This window comes from Rhagoletis zephyria, unplaced genomic scaffold (genome assembly GCF_001687245.7).
Source record: "Rhagoletis zephyria isolate East Lansing unplaced genomic scaffold, Rhagoletis_zephyria_1.1 Rzeph_scaffold_02067, whole genome shotgun sequence".
Taxonomy (NCBI): domain Eukaryota; kingdom Metazoa; phylum Arthropoda; class Insecta; order Diptera; family Tephritidae; genus Rhagoletis; species Rhagoletis zephyria.
The window spans coordinates 32,624-57,225 of record NW_016159151.1 but is presented as its reverse complement, the minus strand read 5'-3'; the positions used below and the strand labels follow the sequence as shown (position 1 = coordinate 57,225).

Genomic DNA, 24,602 nt, shown 5'->3' with positions numbered 1-24,602 from the left:
AACAAAAATTTTGTCCGTTTGGGATATTTTTGGAAATAAATAACATACGTATTTGTGGAATATTTTTGTTTCGAAATTTCTTTGCAAGGCTTTACCAGAGCTTTTGAACTGAGCGAAATTAGTCTTCAGTTACAGGTAAAGCCAAAAACTCACCAAGAAATTTTTTCTAAAAATTTTCCAAAAAATTCTGATCAAAAAGTTTGAAATTTTTATGAAGCTTTGTTGAATTTTCCAAATTTTTGCACAAAGTTTGAAATTTGGAATTACATGGTTTTTGTTAGATATTGAGCAATGTCTCGTGAGGCGATACTTGAAGTATAGAAAAGGGATTTATTCAGCAGATTTTCAACAGTAACCTTACATGACGAGGTCGCATGTTGCAGTCGCAAACATTTTTTTCCAATAATTCCATTAATGCTTTAGATAAATACAGTGCCGTATACAGGGGAAGGCGTTCATATACATATTTCTAGGGCATTCTAGTGGCGACCCCCAAACACTTTGCAAAAGTGTAAGCGCCCTCAGTTTTTTTTTCAAATCGGCTCTTGTTTGCGAATAATTTAAGTTTTTCCGTTGCAAAAGTTTTGATGTTTTCATTTTCAATAAAATAAATAACTTTAAAATACAGTATTCTCCGCATAATTTCACTTCAAAAATTGCAAAGTGTTTGGATCAATTAACCGGGGAAACATTTAAGGGGGGACAATTTAAGGTATATCTCTTTCCGATAGCACATATTTTTAGCCAATTATGCGCTGAAACCAATTAAGTGGGGGTCAATTAAGCGGAGAATACTGTATAAGAAGAAGACTGCTGCAAAGTGTACTAAGGGCCCATACGTTCTCATCGAAGCGGAGATGAAAGTATCATTGTCTAGTTTCGAGGTCCTTCTAAGGCTCATCCGAGAGTTCTGAAATTTGAGGTCATATAATTCAGTTAATGACGGTACTTAGCTCCGACGAAGCTATTTCACTATCGAGCACACTTATATGTATATATTTTTAAGTAAGCGTCGATTAAATAGCGTAGAAAGACAGACTTTTTTGGACAGTTTATAATAGAAATTTATATCCAAAGATACAAAATACTTCCCTATTAAAAAGGCCGATCCGACGAGGACCGACAAGTAAACAAATTTACAGTTATTTATCAAAAATTTTGTGGAATGTTTATGCTGTTACAGCAACAATAACAACTGTTATTTATTTGAAATGTTTGCTAAAAAATAAGTACCTCGACAGGCCTAAATTCAAATGAAGTAACATTAATTAAAGCGAAGGCTTTCTTTTTTTTCATGTCTACTGGTTTTATTTTAGGATTGGTCCATAAAGAACGTATAAAATTGTTTTCATGATCATTTCGCCTACTGAGAAAATAAAGCAATTTTACACCTCAACCTTAGTAATCTAAAAATATGGCTGTTAATATGTTTGTACGAGTATGCACCTAAAATTTCCACTTTTTCGTTTCGTTAGATATGTTGTCATCGGAGATATTGACCTCTGGCATGTAAGTAACCTCACTTTATAATATCAAATCTAAGGCCCTGCTAGTTGCTACTGATATTAATACATGGTATGTATCTATGAGCATTTATTTTGTCATGTGTGAAAGTACAAACGTATAAACATACTACAAGTACATATGACATATATTTATTAGGGTGTTCCTTAAATGTAGGAAGCAAATTTTTGCATCTTTGCTACTTTAAATTTTGGTCCCGATTGGAGACGTTTAAGGCACAGCGGGTAAACTTCAGATTACCTTAGAATTTAGTAGTACCAATTTTGGTTATTAAAAGAAAAAAATATTTTGACCTTTTTGAGTCTCCATAGAGGCGTCTGGCCTTTGACCTCTTTGCGACTCGCCTTAACCGACTCCAATCTGGACCGAAATTTTTGTGATGGTAGTATCGATTTTGGGTATTAGGTGAAAAAAAATTAATAATTTTAATTTTTTGAATCTATATAGAGGAATATGAACTTTGACCCCTGTGCGACACGCCTTAACCGTCTCCAATCGGAACCAAAATTTATATTTGATAGATGTGATCTCGGTATTACCGATTGAGGGTGTGAGACTGAAAAAAATCGTTCGTTTGATTTTTAAGGACCACCCTAATATTTATACTAGAAATATGCAGTGGTGGAAAATAAATAGGTACACGACATTTTAACAAATGTTTTCTATTTTTTTTTTAATTTAATTAATATTTTTTGCTTTCATTCATATTTCAAACTTTGTACATAAATTATAAAAGTTCTGCAAGATTGCATCTAAATTTTTAACTTTTTAATCAAAATTTTTTTTAGTATGCAGATTTATAGCCCATTAAATTTTAGTACAACGAAGTGTAAGTTTTAAGTCACTAAAAAATAATTTTTATTCTTAATATATTACGCACTTTTTTTCATACAAAAAAATGTCGAACACATTTTGTATGGAAGAAAATTGCCAAAACTCAACACGATTTTTTAGCAACTTAAAACTTACACTTCGTTCTACTAAAATTTAATGGGCTCTAAACTTGCATACTCAAAAAAAATTATAAAAATCTTTATATGCAATTTTGCAGAATTTTTATAATTTTTGCACAACTTTGAAAGATGAATTTAAATGATTTTTGTTAGATATGAGCTATACTTTTATAAAAAAATAATAAAAAAAAAAATAATAAAAAAAAAAATAATAAAATAATAAATATGAAATATGAAATATATTAAAGAAAAATAGGAAAAATGTATTAAAATCTCGTGTTCCTATTTATTTTTCCACCACTGTGTGTATGAAAAAACGACTTATTTTTATGTGTGAATGTATGTGCGACAAGCAATTAAGCGCATCACTGAAGCAGTGTCAGCACCGGTAGTTGGCCTGACAGCAAAAAAAAAATGGAAAAATTAAATAAAAATAATAGCAATAACTACATATGACAACAGATATTACGAGTAGCATAGCGGCAATGTGAGCTCTGTAAAGTCGACTTTCGACCACAACTTAATTTGCTGTGAGCTTTATAAGACTACGTACAATATATGTGCATACGTATGTACGTTTATGTTTTAGAGATTCACACATACATAAATATGTATATGTATGTGTACATGTACATAAATAGGTAAGAAATTGTAATTCTTGAATGTCAAAAAAAGGGGAAAATTGCAGTACAAAATCATGAGCATTATAGTAGAGATACAACGATAACTAATCATAAAGTTTTAGCGGTGAAAAGTCATAGGCGGGGCAGTAGGTGATGGGGTAATGGTTGCATTGTCATTTGAAGACGATCAACAGCAATATTGCAACAAGTGCTTGGAGCTTAGCCGCAGAGTGCCAATATACCGCAAATTGCATTGAAATGTAATGCAAAAGCCGCTATCGACGCCGTCATCGTTACCCACGGCCAGTGATATGACTTTCACATTATTTTCGTCTCCTTATTTCTATCTTTGCAAGTGCAGCAGCTGTATGCTGTGACTTCAAAGTGTAATTGCGGTTCGCATGGAGTGGATAGATCACTTGATGCTATCAGCGGTTAGGTGGTGACAAGCATATGCATGAGTGGGCACCAAATAAATGAACAAGTGCATTTACATTATATTGGCTCTCATATAAGGTACTCTTAAAAAATTGTGATAATTTTTAATAGGTTACAACATCAAGAAACAAAAAATCTCCATTAGGAAAAATGTACATACATAGTAGAGGGCTGCATGAATTCATTCAAAACGACTTCTAACTTATTCATATACAAAACGAATGAATGCTTTCGGCAAAAGATCAACGATTCGGACACGCTTCTATACTTCACAGTACGGATAGCCACAACTAAGAAATCGACTATTCCGCTCCTAAAGCTACCTTCGATAGGCTCTTTAGGACGAACATCCCGTCAAACACCAAGACCATGGAGAAGGGCGGAATAAATTCTTACGCGGATAAATCCAAGCTAGACAACAGGGTTGCTACGGAGCTTTTTCTAAAGAATTAGGACTGAAATTATCTGCCCGAATTCCGGACCACTGCAGCGCTTATCAGACAGAATGTCTAGCTATAAAAGAAGTGACCGTGTACCTTAATACACATTCCGTAACGAATACTTCGATTAATATATTCTCGGATAGCCAGGCGGCCAAATCAACGAACGCGGTAATGCTTAGATCAAAGATTGCCTGGCAGCTCTAAATGATATTAGCACCGCCTTCAAGGTCAGCCTCATCTGGGTCCTAACACATAGAGATATTAAAGGAAATTACAGAGCCGATGAGTTAGCCAGGAAAGGAACCAATCTTCCAATGTGTGAAAGCAGAGGTAAGATTGGGATATCCATCGCAACGTGCAATTTAAGAATTAGAAATAACATTATTCAAGAGGGCAATAGGTCATGGTTAGACGACGGCACTTGTGCAACAACTGCTACTATGACCGCAAATTCTATTCTCCCATGTACATATACTGCAGAAGTTTCAGAGATGAGGAAAAAGAAAGAGTTAATCACTTTTTCTGTAGCTGCCCAGCTTTAGTTAACAGCAGAACGGTCTTTGTAGGTAGGCGCTTTTTACAGCATTCTTACCGAACTATCCAATGTAAGAATAAAAGCAACCCTAACCATTTCCATAACAATAACAATATCAATTACAAAACAAATACGAATACAATAGCAACTTCTATTTTTATTAAAGTTTCTATAACACTAAAAATTTCAATAACAATCAAAAATTTCGATAACAATAACAACTTCGCTAACAAAAAGAGTATCAAAAAAATCGATAACATTAAAGTTTCGATAATAGTCAAATTTTCGATTAAGACAGCAGTTTCGCTAACAAATACAATTTCGATCGTTATGAAAATTTCGATAACATGGAAACTTACGATAACAATAATAATTTGACACCAATAATAATTTTTGTTAATTTCGATAAGAATAACACTATACCATACTATAATTCTATTAGCAAATAAAAGCAACTGAATAAAATTGGGCAATTCTAGGCACACTATTGAATTTCCTAACCCCCGAGAAGAGAAACTTCTTTCCATCGACTTGACAGCTTTCGCTTTTCTTTAAACTCTCAACAAAAAAATCGTTAAGCTTTTAAAGAATAACATGCTTCGGAAACGTAAAGGTCGGTGCTGTAGCTTTTTACAGTCTTAATAAGGATCTGCAGGAACTAGAAACCGGCAATGACTACATTTATTTGATTTTCCCACTGGGACTATCCCATATGTGTACATCTGTGTATATGTAGTATATGTAGTATGTGTATGTGTATAAAGCCTTAATTGCAATTGAACTATGATCAGTTTTAAATGCTTGCCGTTTACGACATTGGCACGCTTTCGCTGTCTGTGTTGGCAACAAAAAAAAAAAAAGAAAAGCTCAAACAACAATAAAAGCACTTCAAATATACTCAGAATTCACTTTGTATACACTTTATAATGACATACTTTTGCCATAACTACAAACATACATATATGCGAACATACTTTGAAGTCACTTATTTTGCAATAAATTCTAAGGGACTCTGCGGACGAGTACATTAGAAAATGGCCTATAGCTCGCCAAATTGTCAATTAGAGTCAAAAGCGGCTGGCAGTCGGCCACTATTTGAGCGAAGCAACAGTTGTTTGGCTCAGGCGACAAAGCGACTAGCTCATTATAATAAATTTATTTAAGTATGTGCACAATGGTGCAATGTGTGCCTGCATGTATGGGATGTAGACATGGCTGTGTTTATACAATAGCTGCGGCTTGTTTGTGGTTGCATATGAGTGCATCTGTGCTTGGTTGTTGTTATTGAACATTTGCAAGGTTTAAATTGTCATTTGAGTAGCTTAATTATTTATATATATATTTTTTATTTAAATGGTCACATTTTAGCAAATTAATAAAACTCTGAATATCGAAAAAATCAGAGCCCAATTTAGTTTTAAAGAACTTAAGAAAAGTTCTAAAAGGCTTTTTAGGCAGCTTCAGGAAACTATAGAACAGCTCTCAAAAAGCTTTGGAATCTTTTTTTAAGAAAGCTTTTCAGATATGTTCAAAAGCTTTGAAATCCTTCTAAATTTGTTAGACGTTTAAAAGTCTATCAATCGAAAACTGCTTGAAAGCTTCTGTGGAAAAGCTTGAGTATACCGCTTAAAAGCTTCTGATAGAATCCGGAAAGCTTCGGTTCACCCAAAAGACTAATTTTTTAGACCAACTCTAATAACTCGTTTTCCTTTGATGAGTTTTACGGATATTTTAAAAACTTCATAACTGATTTATGAGTATAGATTCTTGAGTGGGTTTATACGAATTTTTTGCCTGTTCATTCTTATTTCAATAAACTTAGCTGTAGGTGGAGCAAACTATACTACTGTGTAAAAACCTTTTGCAGCTTTTCAAACCATAAGGCATTTATTTGGTTTCGGGAAGAAAATACAATAAAACTGACGAAGGCTCAGCAAATCTTAAAAAAATTGTTTTCTAAGGCCAAATGTAATTGAATATTTTTAAACTTTGAATTTGTAAGCCACTAAGCAATTGCTGATACGCGCTTAATTCAGATCTCAACTTAAAAAGGTAGAAAGCTGACGAAAGGAGCGGAAGAATATGTAAATCTTATAAAAATAACAAAACTTTTCGAAAAGCTTCAAAATAGCTTATGAATTTAAAAATTTTAGATAACAAAGTTTTAAGCCACTCTTCAAAGTAATAAGTTTTTGAGAGCTTTTAAAGTTTGCCAAAATTAAAAAAAAAATACTCTGAAAGCTTTCAAAGCTCAAAGCCTTCATATAAAGAACAACATGAACTCCAAAGCAAGAAGCGAGATATCAATAACGCCTTAAGATACTTAATAAAAAATTTTAAAAATTTCAGAGCGCATAGCTTAAGAAAATAATTGCTTTCGAACCAAAAGTTTCGAGATTTCACCTTACAACTGTTTTCAGGGCTTTAAAAAAGCTTTGCACTTAAAAAAAACTTAAAAAAGACTTCGAAACTGTTTGCATTCTTGAACAGGAAGGGAACCTACTTGAAATTGTACAAAAATCTACAGAACAGTTTCTGATGCAAATTTTCTTCTTCTTTAGATTTAAAAATTTGTTTGCGGGTTAAAAAATAGCTTTTCAAAGTGTTTAAAAAGCTGTAAACAACTTGAAAGCTTAAAATGTGAATGCAACTACTAGAATTATAAAACCAGACACAAAGACCACGAAAGCTTTAAGGCACTGCAGAGAACTCTATGAAAATCTACCTACAGCTTTTGATACCCATTTGTTTTGCCATAAAGTTTTAAACTACTGCAAAGCTAACGATTTTCTGAAAATTGCTAAATATCTAAATTTAATAGTTTAGAAAAGTAGAAGCTGTTTTAGCATCCTAAAAAGCTTTGAAAGACCCGAAAAAGGGAAAGCAGGCTTGCATCATTAATTTTTTTCTAAAACATGAGAATCTTTAAAAGCTTACATATTTCTATCTTTTGAAGCTTAGTTAGCTAGGCTGATAGCTTTAAGCAAAAATTACCAAAATTATTTCTACTCAAAGCTAATATCTCGCCCTTTGAATATTTTTGCAAGAAAAAAAAACCAGCTAGGTCTCAAACCGAAATTCACATCCAGCCAAAAGTGTTGTAGCACAACAAAAAAGAAATGCCAAGAAAGTCGGTTGCTATTCCCGCTCATATGTCACATTGTTAAGCTGCCTGCTAACGATATCACCAGCCAGCGAATGACTGACTGTGCACCCGCTGCCGAAGCAATTTGAATGTATGCACTGCCTGCAGCTTTTGGGCTTAGGTCTACACAATACTGACTGCCGGTATTGTCATGTATGCAAATTTTTCTGTCCCTATCATTTTGCAATATTTTCCAAACAGTCGATTTCAGGCAATGCCGCCACAGAAGAGTTGATCGCTGGCGCTTTAAGCCACCGCCCTTCCTATGGAGAAAGCTGAATCTTAAGCGCGGGGATCTCGAGGGACTGCCTGGCACTGCCTGCTGCAAAAGCATTACTTAGAATTTTTTTATTTAGCGCACTTTTGGGGGCCGACAAGCGAAAACTTTTGCGGAAGAAGCTCGTAGATATCGACAGGCTACACTCACTGTTGTGGGTGGCCTAATTTGAGTATGTGTGTGTGTGTGTGGGGTTTGCTTGCAACTTAAGTTACTCAACTAATATTAGGCAAAATTTTGTTTTCTTTTTGTCAGCTGCATTCCACGCCCCATTGCCTGAAACTTTTACACGGCACCACCTCTTCTTTTTTTATGCTTTTCTTCTTCTACTTTTGAATTTAACAGTCAGCTATTGTTGGCAAACTCATATGACATTCAAGCATATTGTTTGTGGCTCTACAGTGTTGGCGGCGGGGCATAAGACTAGCCTCCGCTGCCTCTGGGCTCACATCCTGCCAGCCGGATGCTTGCCAGCTTGGCGTTTTCGTACAGTTCAGTGCTTCAACGTTGGTTGGGTGGCTCGCTCGACTGGCAGATTATATCAATTTGGTTTTCCTATTGATATTTGTTGTTGTTGGTGTTATTATTGTACAGCTGCTTGACTGCTATCTGGTTGGCTGCGCTGGCGATAAGTTGCCACTTCGTGAGACAGTAAGCAAAAAAAAAAACGAAGAAAAATAAAAGCCAGCAGACTCCTACACATCTTTGCATGTTTGTTTACCGCACTAAGCCGACAAGTGCAACGATGCCTGGTTGCCAGGCTGGCAGGCATTCCTACAAGCAAATAGCAGCAAAGGAAGAAGAGTGTGTCCCAGTGTAAGGATCATTGATATTTGATTTGTTATAATATCGAGAAGCCAGAGTGGCGTTGTCGGGGTGTTGGGAGGCGCGCCATAGCTGCAGACGACATTCATGTGAGTTTCGGCAGTGTGCGGTCGTTTGTATGGGTCTTAATACTTTTTTATTACTATCGCCCATTAGGTAAGTACTCTCCGCCCGCGTAGTCTCCTTATCAGTAAGTATAAAATAGTTTTTATCCATTAACATGCGCAAAAACACACACGTACTCACACACACATGCGCTCTCATGCTTTTGTAATGCCTAGCCATGCATGTAGGGAAATTCTGCATGCATTCTACATACATAAATTCTATAAATTCTTAGACTACATTCTTCATTGAACTGTGCCTTTCTTTGGCTGCCGCCTTTGCATAGCTTTGGCTGCATTCTATGCACTTATTTCTTTGCTGCTCCGAGCTATTTTTCGCCAATTTTTCTTTTCTATTTTGATCTAAAAAGTTGTCAACTTTCGAATTGAATTATTTAAAAAGTTCGTGGCAAATTTTTCCTCTTCATTGTGCACAGTTTTTACAATAAATTTTTCTTCTTTCGATCATCTACATTTTTTAGTGGACAAATTTTTAGCTACTTTTGATGGCAGCAGTAAGGCAAAAAAAATGTCTTATGTAAGCAAGCAAATATTTTTTCTTAGCAAATTATTCTCAACTTCTTTAGTATTAAAGCGCGCATTGAGTAAAGCCCACACATACGGAAGTATGATAGGTCTTATAGTTGTCAAACTTTTCGCATTATCTAAGCACATACCAGCTTACAGGCATAGCAGCATACATACATACATATGTTTGTACTTCGAAGTCTACTGAAAATATTCGTATATCTTCCTTTAATGGCAATATTCCCAGTCGATAAACGCTGATTATTAGCAGTAAAACTTTGTGTGGGTAGGTGTATAATTTTTGATACGCTGAGATTATTCATATTCTCATTTTGTGCGCAGAGAAGCGGAAAAATATGGATAATGATAATAAATTACTCATATTTACTTGCTGCAACCTCCATTCAAGATGGAACTAAATGGTAAGCTAAAACAAATTTACTACAAAAATTAATTTCGATATTGACAAATTTTGATTAACCTACTAAAGTTTGCGATTTAGTGAGTGTGTGAGCATGTTTATTCCTCATTCAATGAAATTTCGCACACAGAGAGATTATATCCTGGATTAACATATAGGAAGAGAGCTGCCACCTTTTTCAAAACTTAATTAACAATTAATAAAATAAATTAAACAAAATTTTACACCAATGTCTAATGAAAAGATAACAAAGATATTATAACCTGGACTAACATATAGAAAGAGAGTTGCCACCTTTTTCTAAACTGAATATCAATTAATAAAATAAATTTATAAAAATTTTACAACAATGTCTAACGAAAAGGATATAAAAACGGTTTCTTTCGAAAATGTTTTTGAAGAGGGTTGCCAACGGTTCGAAAAATAATAATACAAATTTTTTTGACAAGTTAAATCAAAAATCTCAATATGGGTATCGAAAGATAGTTTTCTTTTGTAAATATTTTTGACGAGTGTTGCCAACTTTTTAGAAATTCGCAATCAATTTAACTAGCAAGTTAAATGAAATATTATAATATGGATATTAAACCAGAGATGTAAGAATGCTTTAAATGCTTCAAAAATATTTTTGAAGGTTGCCATCCGTTTAGAAGTTCACAATCAATTCAATATTAAGTTACACGAAATCTTTCAATTCGCTCATCACACGGAAACATTAAAGAAAAATGTATTTCTAAAATATTTTTAAGAGGGTTGCCAGCTATAAAAAATTAAAACAAATATTTCAATATGCACACGAGCCAACCGAAAGGAGTTTAATTAGGCTTAATTTCTTTTTTTATTTATTTCGAAAATATTTTTGAAGAGAGTTGCCACGTTTTAAGCGATTTCTAATCAATTGAATTTAGTATTTAAATGAAATATTTTGGGTGCCAAAGAAAATATATATATTTAAGGCAGCTTTAAGTTCCTATTCATACTGAAACAGCTGATTTAGTTGAAAAGTGGTTAGTTGGGCGTGGCTGTGGGCGAAAGCTATATATGTATGCAGTAGGACGATCGGTACATACGTGTTTGGCTAGAAAAATACTTAAAAAAAAATGTTTTAATGCAGAAAATGGCGCGGTCCAATAATTTGGTATGAAATTCGTCAGTGATTGGGTTTTTTTTGGATTTCTGCTTGGTATCCGATGTTATCTATGCTTTGTGAAATGTCGAAAAAAACATGTGGACTAACAAAAACATTGAATATCTAGTATCTATTCCGAAGGGTTTACACAGATATCTTGCCGATATCTTTCTTACGCCCTACACATCGTGGACTTTTAAATTGTTCGGGTCACGTATGGAGCTCCATGGCTGGCCAATAAAGGATCCTGGTCCTATGAATCCCTCTGCAGCACATTTTCTGGTGAGAATATCTGCTACTTCCTGCCCATTTTCTACATATGCTCATGTTCATTAAACTTTTAAACAGATGGCAACCCCTTTAAAAATATTTTATAAATAAAGCTTTATTAAACAACTTTCGTTTGATATGCATGCTGGAATATTTCAGTAATATTTTATTCAACTTAATTACGTATTAGTTATATAAATCGAATTTGGCTTCTAGAATACTGGCAATACTCTTCGAAACTACTCTCGAAATAAATATTTCTTAAGCATGAGTATTTCGTTTGACATTCACATTGTAATACTTTATTTAGCTTACTAAAAGATTGAAAATGACTTTTAAACAGGTGGTAACCCTCTCCAAAATATTTTCAAAATAAAACTTTCTTAGACCTCTTTTGTTTGCCACCCATATTGTAATACTTCATTTAACATATTATTAAAATTTAACTTTTAAAAAGCGTTTTGGAAAGAAAGTGTTTTGAAAGCTCGTGCGTTTAGCATCCATGTTGTAAAATTTTAATAAAGTTATTATTTAAATTAAACTTTACTTTTTAAGCAGGTGGCAACCCTCTTCAAAAAATATCCTATAACGCTGGCTTAGAGTGAAAAGTTGCTAAGTCCACTTTTAGCGAAAACTTATATTTTGATATATGTACATGCATTGAAGGAAAGAGTAATCAAAAATGCATCGTTCTCAAAAGGATTAAGGATCTTGGTTTTACTCCTTGCCGATTCAGTTCTATTCAGTGGAATGCAAAGTTTTTAAGTCCAGAAAAGGCAAAGGAAATTCGATAAGGTCAAAATAATACCGCGATTTTATAATTAACATCGAACCCTTCTGATTCGTATGCACTATGTTTTTCCTCTGCTATGAAATTCGTAAAAACGAACTTAGCAACTTTTCACTCCAAGCCAGCGATATGTTAATTTCGGTCCTAAGCTATCTTTGTGTCAAATTTGATACAAATACACTTATAAAGCTTTAATTCTTAATGCAAATGCATTTTGCTAGAAGCTCCACCAAAAATATTACTCATACGCCATGTTACACCACTTCTAATAGCAAAAAGATATATATATATGTATATATCAAATTTTAACTCAAGCATTCTCAGAGGAAAATTCTCCAAATCACTGAAAGCCAACATGCCACACATCCAACTTTAAGAGTCAAGCGTCAAAAGAATCAATAGAAAATTAAATTTTAAACATCTCTAGCAAGTTTTTTTTCGCTGACCACCACCACGATCAGTGTGCAATGAATTCTAATCTNGTATGTATATATCAAATTTTAACTCAAGCATTCTCAGAGGAAAATTCTCCAAATCACTGAAAGCCAACATGCCACACGTCCAATTTTAAAAGTCAAGCGTCAAAAGAATCAATAGAAAATTAAATTTTAAACATCTCTAGCAAGTTTTTTTTTTCGCTGACCACCACCACGATCAGTGTGCAATGAATTCTAATCTGAATCCGTGCTGCCACCATCCAGCAACCCCCTAAAGCACCAATGGCCCATTGTTGATGCGCTGCAATATTGGCTATCTTGATTTGCTGTTCAAATGTGTGCAAATCATTGGCAGCGAGCGCAAACATGCAAGCACAAACACTCACACCGCTTCATGCAAGGCTATAAAAAATCATATGCATGTACAAGGAGGAGCACATAAATAAATTGATATGCATAACGGTCATGTATAGCGGAGCGCACAAAGCGTGTGATGCAATGTATTCATCCCGGTAGTGCCATTGTGTCTGAGCGAATCTGTTGTGCAGTTATGAAAAATTCAATGCACAAATATCTCCATACTTAGAAAATGTGTGTGTGTGTGTGTGTGTGTGTAGGTATGCGTGTAAATAAAAATCTGGAATCCCTACAAAATGAACGTCTAACGGTCGTTCAGTGGAAACTCTCTCGTAACAGCATTGCGCGTGGATTTCTTCGATGTTTGCTCGACATTGTTGTTGTGATTATTGCTGTTGATGCAGTTGTGCTGTATGTTGCTGTTGCTGTGGTTACACCGACATGTCCTGCACGTCCATAGCTGCTGTTGTTATGAGGCATGTACATACCTACTAAGCCGTTTCTATCGCGGTTTATTTCTACTCTCCTCTTGTAAAAGCATAGCTTTCTTCTGTGTTTCGCCCGCTGCTGCTGTCCTTTTTCTGTTGGTTTATATGTATGTATCTCTGTATTTTTATCTTCTCACATGTGCTTGCGCGTGTATGCTTCGTTTACAAAAATTCATCCGAATGTTGGCCGAGTAAGTATACGATTTTCTTTTTTCAACATTGTTAAGTCGCTTTAAGCTGCTTTAAAAATGAAAGCCGGATGAATGATAGACGCAGCAGAATGTGGAAGATACTCTTGTCGCACCAATCATGGATATTTTGCTTTCTTAATGCATCTGTTGTTGATATGCGATTCGCTATACACGCAGCAATGTAGACTGACAGTCCGTCACTCATTTTTGCACTGCTTACTTTTTTTTATTTTTTCTTATTGTTTGGTTGGTTACCAAGAATTCATGATTTTAATAATGCTTGAGGGTGGCGAAAAATTGCTACTAGGTCACTATCGACGAAAGGCTCAAGGATGGATCAGGAAATGCAAATAAGTAACTAATTAGAATCCTTTCGCTTTGTGGAATATGATTTTCTTATAACTTAGAAAAATTTGACTTGTGTTATTTAGAGCAAGAAATACTGATTATTTTGTGCTTTTTTAGGCAGTAATAGCAAAATAAACATGGAAAGACAAAAACTCCTAAACCTTTAAAAAAAAAAATCCCAAAAAAAAATTCAAACAAAAAAAATAATCAAAAAAAATACTAATAAAAAAAAAACTAAAAAATAAAAAGTGCTTATTTTTAGTCTTTTGTTTTTTTTTTTAATTCTTTTAAAATTAGTTTTATATCTTTTTATTTTTTTCTTCAGAAACGTTCAGGACTTTTTACCTTTTTTAATTTCCTGATTTTTGGGTATTTGTGAACATGAGCTTTGTTTTGTCTAGGAAAAAATGCAGAATTAGAATATAATCTCTGTTTAAAAGTAATGTCAAAGGCATTAAGGAGATGTAAAGCGACCAAAGGCTAGAGAAAAAAGTAAACATCAAGGAAGCGGTCAATGCCAAACCACTGCGGTTCTTACCGTGAAATATTCATGCCCACCTAGACTAGGCGCTACTTAAAAAGGCTACTGCCGAAGCTATTTGAACTTTGTTGAGGAGTTGAGCATCCAACATTTTTTTTTCAATACCCGATACTAGCTCAACGTAGAGTAAAAGCTCGTAGCCAGTAATTTCTTCCCTAATCCAGATCAGGGGTGCGCAACCAGCACCTCAATTGGCTCACAACAACATCACTGTGCCTGGCTTTGGCTCACTTACACAACAAGTAAAATAATCACAGCAAGCATTGACTCAGTGATAAAAAGCGGTATACAAATCGATCGCTATGCAATCAGTGCTGCCTTGCATGGCTCGCATTTGCTCAGGTGTAGATTTATATTATAGCCTTGTTTTTAATTTAGTATCTACCAAAATAGTTTTAGGTCGTAGTATTTTTTGATATTCCGAGAACAACATTGTTGTAATTAAATTTCTATATTGGCTGGGCACCTCTTATCTAGATGATCTCCGGCCATTAGGTATCAGTAACGTGTCCATATTTTTCCGATTGCCACCGAGTAGTTTAAAAAAAGGGATATCACGAAAAAAGTCTGATTTGAAATGGGTATTATCTGGGACTCTGGAGTAAATTAACTTAACATCCAAGAACTAACTTTAGTTTAGGTTTTGTCGGTTTTTAGCTAAGCTTATGTCAATAAAATTCACAACCGGGAAGTCCATCAAGACCGCTATCAAAAACTTGGTCGATAAATTTGACTTGTTGTAATAGCATATCACCTGAAGTGCAAAATAACGTATCATCATCGTCACTGAAATGTAAAAAGTCGTAACTTTAAAGAAATTCAAAATTCACTTTTTAATTGCTATGATGGATTTCATCAAATTAAAACACCCCACATCGTTTTATGAAAAAACAAAAATTTGTCACGACTTTTTCCAGTTCAGTGGCGATGTTGTTACGTTATTTTGCATTTCAGGTGACGATATGTAAATATTCCCAAATAGTTTTTGAGTAATGATGCTGGAGTCCTTGGCCAGATATGAATTTGGGTCGTTCTGGCAAACCAAATTTCCCGATCGCATAATTTCACGAATTTCAGCTATTAATTGGCCACCTCGATGCAGCGATTTAACACCACCGGATTATTTTTTGAGTGGCTTTGTTAAATTTAAGTCTAAGTATACGGACCCAATCGAATCGACTGCAACCGAAACACTCCAATCATGTAACCTGAGTCACGAAATTGGGCCGCCAATTTGTTAAAAATTTGTTGAAAATTTTGTGAAAGAATTGAAATCTCTAACCGTGGTTATGGCGGACATCTGCTCAATATAATTTTTCATTTGTAATTGTCAAACCTTGCTTTTTCTAATACATTTAAAGTTTGAATCATTTTCATTTAAATTCTTTGCTTTATTTTGTTTTGAAAAAAAAAAGTTTTTGTTGAAAGCGCCTTTATTAGAATAGGGTACCAACCATGTGTGTAAACATTTACATTCATCAAAATATCAAGTGAAAAAATCGAATTTATCAAACGCGTCTAAGGTCTCACTGAGCATTGTAATCTGGAAGCTAATTTTAATAGGGGTGCCATTGAGAGAATAAAATTATTTTTTTTTTTGTGGTGTAAAAATCTTCCAAAATGTCTACTAAACGAACTGCCTTCACGTACACCCTTTTGTGGATATTTTTAAAGCAGAATTGCCGCCACAGAAAAATAAATAGCTTTATAAATTTCTATTAACGGTTATCAAACGATTAGCAGTTTTAATATTTTTGTCTTGACCAACCTACAAAATTATTAGTGAAATTCAGGAATAATGTGCCGTTTTCAGGTATTAAAGGCCAGTAAATTATTATAAAGTACAAACGTCCTACAATTGACCGTGCGGCTAGTTTTTGTTAATATTCGCAATGTTTTACATGCTAAAGTTTTGTTGTCAATTTTGTTTTAAAATATGGCTTATGTTTTAGCAAATCCCATTTAAATCAAGAATGCAATTTTTTTATGGATAAAAATTCTGAAGACAATCAGCAAAAAAGTCTCAAAAATCAACGCGAAAAAAATTTGAATTTTTTTTTTATATGAAAAAAATGCGTAGCACAGTCAGCAAAAAAAATCTCAAAAATCAAAGCGAATTTTTAGAGATTTGAAATTTGCACATTATTACACTAAATATGCTATAAAACTGCATACCTGAACTCTTAGAAATTCGCATTAATAAGTTCGCGATTTTGCTGAAACTTTGCAGATTATTCTTGATTTTTGTGCACAGTATCATTCTTGGATTTAAATGGAGTTTGCTAAAAGATAAGCCATATTTTAATACAAAAATATATTTTTAGCATGTAAAACATTGCGAATATTAACAAAAAAGAGCCGTACGCTCAATTTTAGGAGTAACTATATGTATTCATAAAAAAGCGACATTTTACACTGAAATGTCTTCACTACTTTTTCCATTTTCTACCGCCAACTCATGAGGAATTCAACATCAACATGCTGCCGTCGGCTAAACTGGGTTTTTTCTAGCCACATCAGCTTCCTCAACACCGCCTGCGAGGTTGTTGAACGCTCAACGGGCGCGGCTGGTTGTTGCACACTTAGGCGCCACTCAGCGCTGCACTTCGCCGTTTATTTTGCATTTTTCTACACATATTCTTTTTGCGCGCTTCCACTCTCCCCGCATCGGATAGAAAACATATAGTCTAGCTTTATTTTCCTTCTCCACTGGAACACTCCACGTAACTTGGCTAAAAGGCGGCTCTAACGAGGCTAAAAATGCGCTTATACTGAAGTGCACCTACATATACATTTATACAAAAATATACTACGTAAGCCTGCGGAAAGCTTCAGATATCACCGGCACTAATGGCTCACTCACATAGAGTGCGCGAAAACATAACAAAACAAAATGTCACTGCGTGTGAGTACACGTGCACTTACCACTGTGATGGGATAGAATGGATTTATGATGGTGAAGAGTAGAATGTGATTTGGCCGCGTAGTTTCCGGGCGTTTCCGTCGCAGATCATCATTGGATTTGTTGAGTAAAGCCTGTTGCTGGCTCNAATATTCCCAAATAGTTTTTGAGTAATGATGCTGGAGTCCTTGGCCAGATATGAATTTGGGTCGTTCTGGCAAACCAAATTTCCCGATCGCATAATTTCACGAATTTCAGCTATTAATTGGCCACCTCGATGCAGCGATTTAACACCACCGGATTATTTTTTGAGTGGCTTTGTTAAATTTAAGTCTAAGTATACGGACCCAATCGAATCGACTGCAACCGAAACACTCCAATCATGTAACCTGAGTCACGAAATTGGGCCGCCAATTTGTTAAAAATTTGTTGAAAATTTTGTGAAAGAATTGAAATCTCTAACCGTGGTTATGGCGGACATCTGCTCAATATAATTTTTCATTTGTAATTGTCAAACCTTGCTTTTTCTAATACATTTAAAGTTTGAATCATTTTCATTTAAATTCTTTGCTTTATTTTGTTTTGAAAAAAAAAAGTTTTTGTTGAAAGCGCCTTTATTAGAATAGGGTACCAACCATGTGTGTAAACATTTACATTCATCAAAATATCAAGTGAAAAAATCGAATTTATCAAACGCGTCTAAGGTCTCACTGAGCATTGTAATCTGGAAGCTAATTTTAATAGGGGTGCCATTGAGAGAATAAAATTATTTTTTTTTTTGGGGTGTAAAAATCTTCCAAAATGTCTACTAAACGAACTGCCTTCACGTACACCCTTTTGTGGATATTTTTAAAGCAGAATTGCCGCCACAGAAAAATAAATAGCTTTATAAATTTCTATTAACGGTTATCAAACGATTAGCAGTTTTAATATTTTTGTCTTGACCAACCTACAAAATTATTAGTGAAATTCAGGAATAATGTGCCGTTTTCAGGTATTAAAGGCCAGTAAATTATTATAAAGTACAAACGTCCTACAATTGACCGTGCGGCTAGTTTTTGTTAATATTCGCAATGTTTTACATGCTAAAGTTTTGTTGTCAATTTTGTTTTAAAATATGGCTTATGTTTTAGCAAATCCCATTTAAATCAAGAATGCAATTTTTTTATGGATAAAAATTCTGAAGACAATCAGCAAAAAAGTCTCAAAAATCAACGCGAAAAAAATTTGAATTTTTTTTTTATATGAAAAAAATGCGTAGCACAGTCAGCAAAAAAAATCTCAAAAATCAAAGCGAATTTTTAGAGATTTGAAATTTGCACATTATTACACTAAATATGCTATAAAACTGCATACCTGAACTCTTAGAAATTCGCATTAATAAGTTCGCGATTTTGCTGAAACTTTGCAGATTATTCTTGATTTTTGTGCACAGTATCATTCTTGGATTTAAATGGAGTTTGCTAAAAGATAAGCCATATTTTAATACAAAAATATATTTTTAGCATGTAAAACATTGCGAATATTAACAAAAAAGAGCCGTACGCTCAATTTTAGGAGTAACTATATGTATTCATAAAAAAGCGACATTTTACACTGAAATGTCTTCACTACTTTTTCCATTTTCTACCGCCAACTCATGAGGAATTCAACATCAACATGCTGCCGTCGGCTAAACTGGGTTTTTTCTAGCCACATCAGCTTCCTCAACACCGCCTGCGAGGTTGTTGAACGCTCAACGGGCGCGGCTGGTTGTTGCACACTTAGGCGCCACTCAGCGCTGCACTTCGCCGTTTATTTTGCATTTTTCTACACATATTCTTTTTGCGCGCTTCCACTCTCCCCGCATCGGATAGAAAACATATAGTCTAGCTTTATTTTCCTTCTCCACTGGAACACTCCACGTAACTTGGCTAAAAGGCGGCTCTAACGAGGCTAAAAATGCGCTTATACTGAAGTGCACCTACATATACATTTATACAAAAATATACTACGTAAGCCTGCGGAAAGCTTCAGATATCACCGGCACTAATGGCTCACTCACATAGAGTGCGCGAAAACATAACAAAACAAAATGTCACTGCGTGTGAGTACACGTGCACTTACCACTGTGATGGGATAGAATGGATTTATGATGGTGAAGAGTAGAATGTGATTTGGCCGCGTAGTTTCCGGGCGTTTCCGTCGCAGATCATCATTGGATTTGTTGAGTAAAGCCTGTTGCTGGCTCTGTTGTACGACCGCCTGTAAGAAGAAGAATGAAGAAAAAGAAAAAACAATATGTGAGTACATATGTATAGGCAAACAATGTACGAGTATAGTTATAACATTAAAAATTGTTGCAAAATATTTGGAGCAAATATTTGTATACGGAAGATGAAAAATATTTTAGGTGCATATTACACTTTTTTTTTTTGAATATTTTAAATGCACAAAAACGCTGAACCGCACGGTAGAAACTATGAAGCAAAGATGAGTGAAATGCATAATATGGAAACTGTACGACGTTAATTTAAAGCAAACCGCCAAATGAATACTTTTTTTATAACAAAAGGCGCATGGGAAAAGAACTAAATGGGTAAATTTGTATGCATACCAGCATATATACATTACTATATTAAGGGCTTATTCTATTCTGAATTTTCCAGAAGTTACAGTAGCTAGAAGTGGCCCGAACGCGAGAGCTTCGTCAGCTCTTCAATTCTCGACGAATATCAATAGCCAAACTGAAAGCCAACACGGTAACAAAAGAGGTCAGAAAATTCAGGAGAGCTGCTCAAAAGGAGCCACACAATATGCATACAATAATGACAGAACAAATGTACGGCCCAGGAATCCCATGCTGATGGTAAACAAAAAAAAAATCAATGTTTAGCTGCTACCGCGGTACCCTCTTAGTGTTTGCGTTTTGCTCGATACAAAATTTTCTAACTCGTGTACATAAATTCTTTATTAAATCAATAAACCGTTTTTATGTTATGCATAGAACCCCAACTCCCCATCTCGTAATACTTTTCTAAATAAGATTTTTATTCATAATATGGCCGATAGAGAAATCTTGTGCCAACGAGGATCTTCAAAGAGGGGATAGGCTCCGCCACTTTATAATTTTTAAAATTTGTATTATGTTATTAAAAGCTGCTACTCGAAAATTTTCTAGAAATTCTGAATAAAAAGTTTGAAATTTTGATGCAAATTTTTTCAAGTTCGATTCGTTTTTGGGAACTTTGTGTAAGCGTTAAGACTTTTATTAATGAGGTTTCTGTCATGGATCGAACTATATTTTAAATGAAAATTATTAAAAATAAATCAAGAAAACTTGCAAAAAATATGATTTTGCATTTTGCAACAATTTTTTCGTCCATAAGCGTGGAATAGGGGGGTCCAGAAGAAGTAAAGTTGGAATTTTAATGCTCTCAACCCCAATGATTACTCTATGCCGAAAAAGTATACCCGGTTTGTTTTTTTTTATTAAAAAATATTTAAAGATCGCCAAATGCGCTCAATGTTTTCCATGTATTTTATATGAAAAAAATAAATAAATAAATCCGTCGAAATGGTTTAGAATTCTTGAAAATTAATATTTTTCGATATGTTTCTCTAAAGGAGACTTCAAATAATAATACCTATTTGTTCATTTAACCATTTTTTAATATTAACTATTTTTACAGGTCCCCCAAAAACCCCCAAAAATGTAATGTGAGGGAGTAGAAAAAATTGTAAATATAACAAAATTGTTAAGTGTACAACTGGATATTATTATTGGAAGTCTCCTGAAGAGAAACGGAGTTTTCTGATCGAAAAATGTTGATTTTCAAGAATTCTATAAAATACATGGAAAACTTTGAGTGATTTGAGCGTACTCTAAATATTTTTGTGATTTTTGAAAAAGGGGCTATATTTTTTCACTATACATACATATGTAGAAAAAAAGAGCAATAACCCGGAACTTTTAATGTCCATTTTTTTCGGTCTGTGAAAAACTCTCTGGTGGTAAACAATTGACCGACCCAAGAGCTGTGGAAAATCACTTTGTCGAGTTTTTCCCCGATAAACCACTGAAGTTCTACACCATGGAATTATGATGCTACCCGAAAAATTTCAAAAGGTCATAGATAAAAATGGTCAGTATATACTTCATTAAAATTGAGTTGCTGCAAAGTTTTTTTTTTTTTAATTAAGCCGAAAATCCGCGGAGACTTTTCAAAATACCAAATATTTCTAAGGCAATTTCGTGTTCAATTTATGGTTTTTCTTATACGAGTATGCAGAATTAGTTTCAAGAAAATTTTATTTCACGTGGAAATGTGTACATATGAAAAACTTTTGGAAAGATAAATTTACAAAGTATGTCTGATTTTTTTTTTTTAAGGAAAAAATAGTAATACCGTCTGCAAAAAAAAAATTTAAAAAAAATCAGCGCTATTTTTCAGCATTTGCACTTGCACAGAAATTCAATGGGCAACAAAACTACATACAAAAAAATTTATTTAATTCTGACTAAGAAATTTGAAATTTTTATAAAACTTTGCGGAATTTTACTAATTCTTGTACAAAGTAAGAATACCGTTAATTTCTTCGTGATCGATTGATCGGATCTAAACCAAATTAGTAAGGGGCCACCTCTGAGGTACCACCTTTCCTTGAAAAAAAAATAATAATAGTTATAGAAGCATAACGACGAATTGAGAACCTCCTCATTTTTTTAAGTCGGTTAAAAAACAAACTCTGAAGAAGCAAAAGAAAAATAGCCAAAACTCGTTAAAATGTTTTTACTTTTCCGCCACCAGAAAAAATGCCGATAGCGTTCCCACTATGAGCTTAAGATAACAATTATACAGGTAGCGAACCCCAGACCTAAGGAATATCAAACTCGTAGACATTCGCATACATCGTGGTGGAAAATTTTTGGGCTGCTTAAGGGTAGGACAGCCCTAATACTACCTGTCACAATTATAAAGAGATATTGGGGTATTTTATCAACTGACCTCCAAATCGAAGGTTCTATTCGATTGTCGAATTTGGCAAGTGAAATAATTTTAGCCTAGAAGATAGCCGAATCCAGTGTAGTTTTTTTCCTGGATAGCCAGGCAGTGATCAACGCGCTTACCTGATAGCCAGAACCGGTTCGGCTCTTGATGTTTCAGTGGCATAAGAGGTTCTAGAGACCTAGCATCCTGTAGGGTCTGCCTGCAGGAGTCTGTGGACCACTGCGCAAATCTAACAGACAAACCTAAGCGATATTAACTCACTGCAACTTCTTATGTTCTTCAATTCCACGGACTGAATTTGAGAGAAATTGCCAACTTTTGCTGTTTTAGTTTTGTATTTTCTTTTCACGTTAAATTCCATATTGAGGTAGAGGAGTAAGCTGAGATATCATGGCTTTTTCGCTTGCCTGTTAAAGTCTAGCCAGTTAACAGTCTCAAATGATTGCTTTGGAAAGAGCTTTTTTANCTGTTTCAGTGGCATAAGAGGTTCTAGAGACCTAGCATCCTGTAGGGTCTGCCTGCAAGAGTCTGTGGACCACTGCGCAAATCTAACAGACATAACTACATAAGCGATATTAACTCACTGCAACTTCTTAGGTTCTTCAACTCCACGGACTGAATTTGAGAGAAATTGCCAACTTTTGCTGTTTTAGTTTTGTATTTTCTTTTCACGTTAAATTCCATATTGGGGTAGTGGAGTAAGCTGAGATATCATGGCTTTTTTGCTTGCCTGTTAAGGTCTAGCCAGTTAACAGTCTCAAATGATTGCTTTGGAAAGAGCTTTTTTATTCTTAATATTTTACCGTTAAAAATCTCTCGAGCTTTGCGCTAATTTTCTGTTTCGTTGGTAGATTGTTCTATTGCTTTTCTTATAAATCCCATTTATATGCGCATTGCGTAATAATGTCAAACGTTTCCTGCGCAAGACAAAAAAACTGCTAAGTTATACAAATGCGACAATTTTATTTTTTTTTTTTGTTGCCACACATTTCATTTCATAATCTTGCTTTTCAAGTAAATCTCTGTTGAGCCACAACAAAGCNATTCTTAATATTTTACCGTTAAAAATCTCTCGAGCTTTGCGCTAATTTTCTGTTTCGTTGGTAGATTGTTCTATTGCTTTTCTTATAAATCCCATTTATATGCGCATTGCGTAATAATGTCAAACGTTTCCTGCGCAAGACAAAAAACTGCTAAGTTATACAAATGCGACAATTTATTTTTTTTTTGTTGCCACACATTTCATTTCATAATCTTGCTTTTCAAGTAAATCTCTGTTGAGCCACAACAAAGCAAACTAAAGCCACAAAGCAATGCTGACTTGACCGGGTTTTAATGAGTTAATGGCAGGCTATTAAGCGGCAACAAACGGACGGACGTGGAGCAACAAAACGGGAAAAATATAATAGAAGCAGAAAGAAAAAGAAAATTTATAAAACTAAAAAAAAAATGTACGGCATTTGAAACAAAAGATAATTGTTAGGCGTTGTCNCAACAAACGGACGGACGTGGAGCAACAAAACGGGAAAAATATAATAGAAGCAGAAAGAAAAAGAAAATTTATAAAACTAAAAAAAAATGTACGGCATTTGAAACAAAAGATAATTGTTAGGCGTTGTCGAGATTTAGGAAAAAAAAGGAATAAGTAAGAAGTGTTGAAGCAATTAATATAATTATTACATTATGCAATGCGGCTAACAAATTTGAGATTTCTTATTGTGTGAGGTAAACTGGGGGAAATGAGCTATTAACGGGAGCTTTTGAAATACTTTAATATAAATTGAAAGCTGTACAGAATAAATCATATGTGTAGGCAGAGATGAATAGGAAAACCAAGCGGCTTAATTTATGTTATATTATCTTTGAAAACGATGCTTTTTTTGTGTACTAACCATTTAAATGCACTATGCGTCAACTAGTCGCATAACAACTACTTTGCAACTAGTCAGTTACTGGTATGTCTTCCGAAAATACATTTTTTTTTTAACTATTTCATTTTTTTTGCCGCAATTTCGAAAATGGTCGTTTAGTAAATACTTTGTAACCCGTTGATTTTTCGTGAATCTCTCAAATAAGGCTAGCGCCCGCTTTTCTGGTATGGTCTCAAACTCAATTTCTTTAACAATTACCTCGTACCTACAGTGGAAAGCAGTGATGAGTACATGGCGATTTTTTTTAATATTTTAAAGATTTTTAAAGATAAAATTTCTTCTTATTTTTCACAAAAATATGGTTCATGCTTTAACCAAACCGCATAAACGAAACTTTCAAACTTTATACAACCTTAGAAAAATTTAACAAATTTTCGTTAACATTCTGAGCTTTTTTAGATTTTTTTTTTT

The 24,602-nt window shown here is 34.3% G+C and overlaps 1 protein-coding gene across 1 annotated transcript in view; it reads right to left on the bottom strand.

The window, feature by feature from the left end:
• Positions 1 to 24,602, bottom strand: part of LOC108365934 (heterogeneous nuclear ribonucleoprotein L-like) — a 92,801-nt gene that overhangs the window by 36,885 nt on the left and 31,314 nt on the right. Inside the window, exons 2-3 of the mRNA XM_017620156.1 lie at positions 19,487 to 19,513; positions 17,293 to 17,403 (exon numbers count right to left, since the gene is read on the bottom strand). Coding sequence (XP_017475645.1) covers positions 17,293 to 17,403; positions 19,487 to 19,513 — 138 coding nt within the window. The remainder of the gene's footprint in view (positions 1 to 17,292; positions 17,404 to 19,486; positions 19,514 to 24,602) is intronic.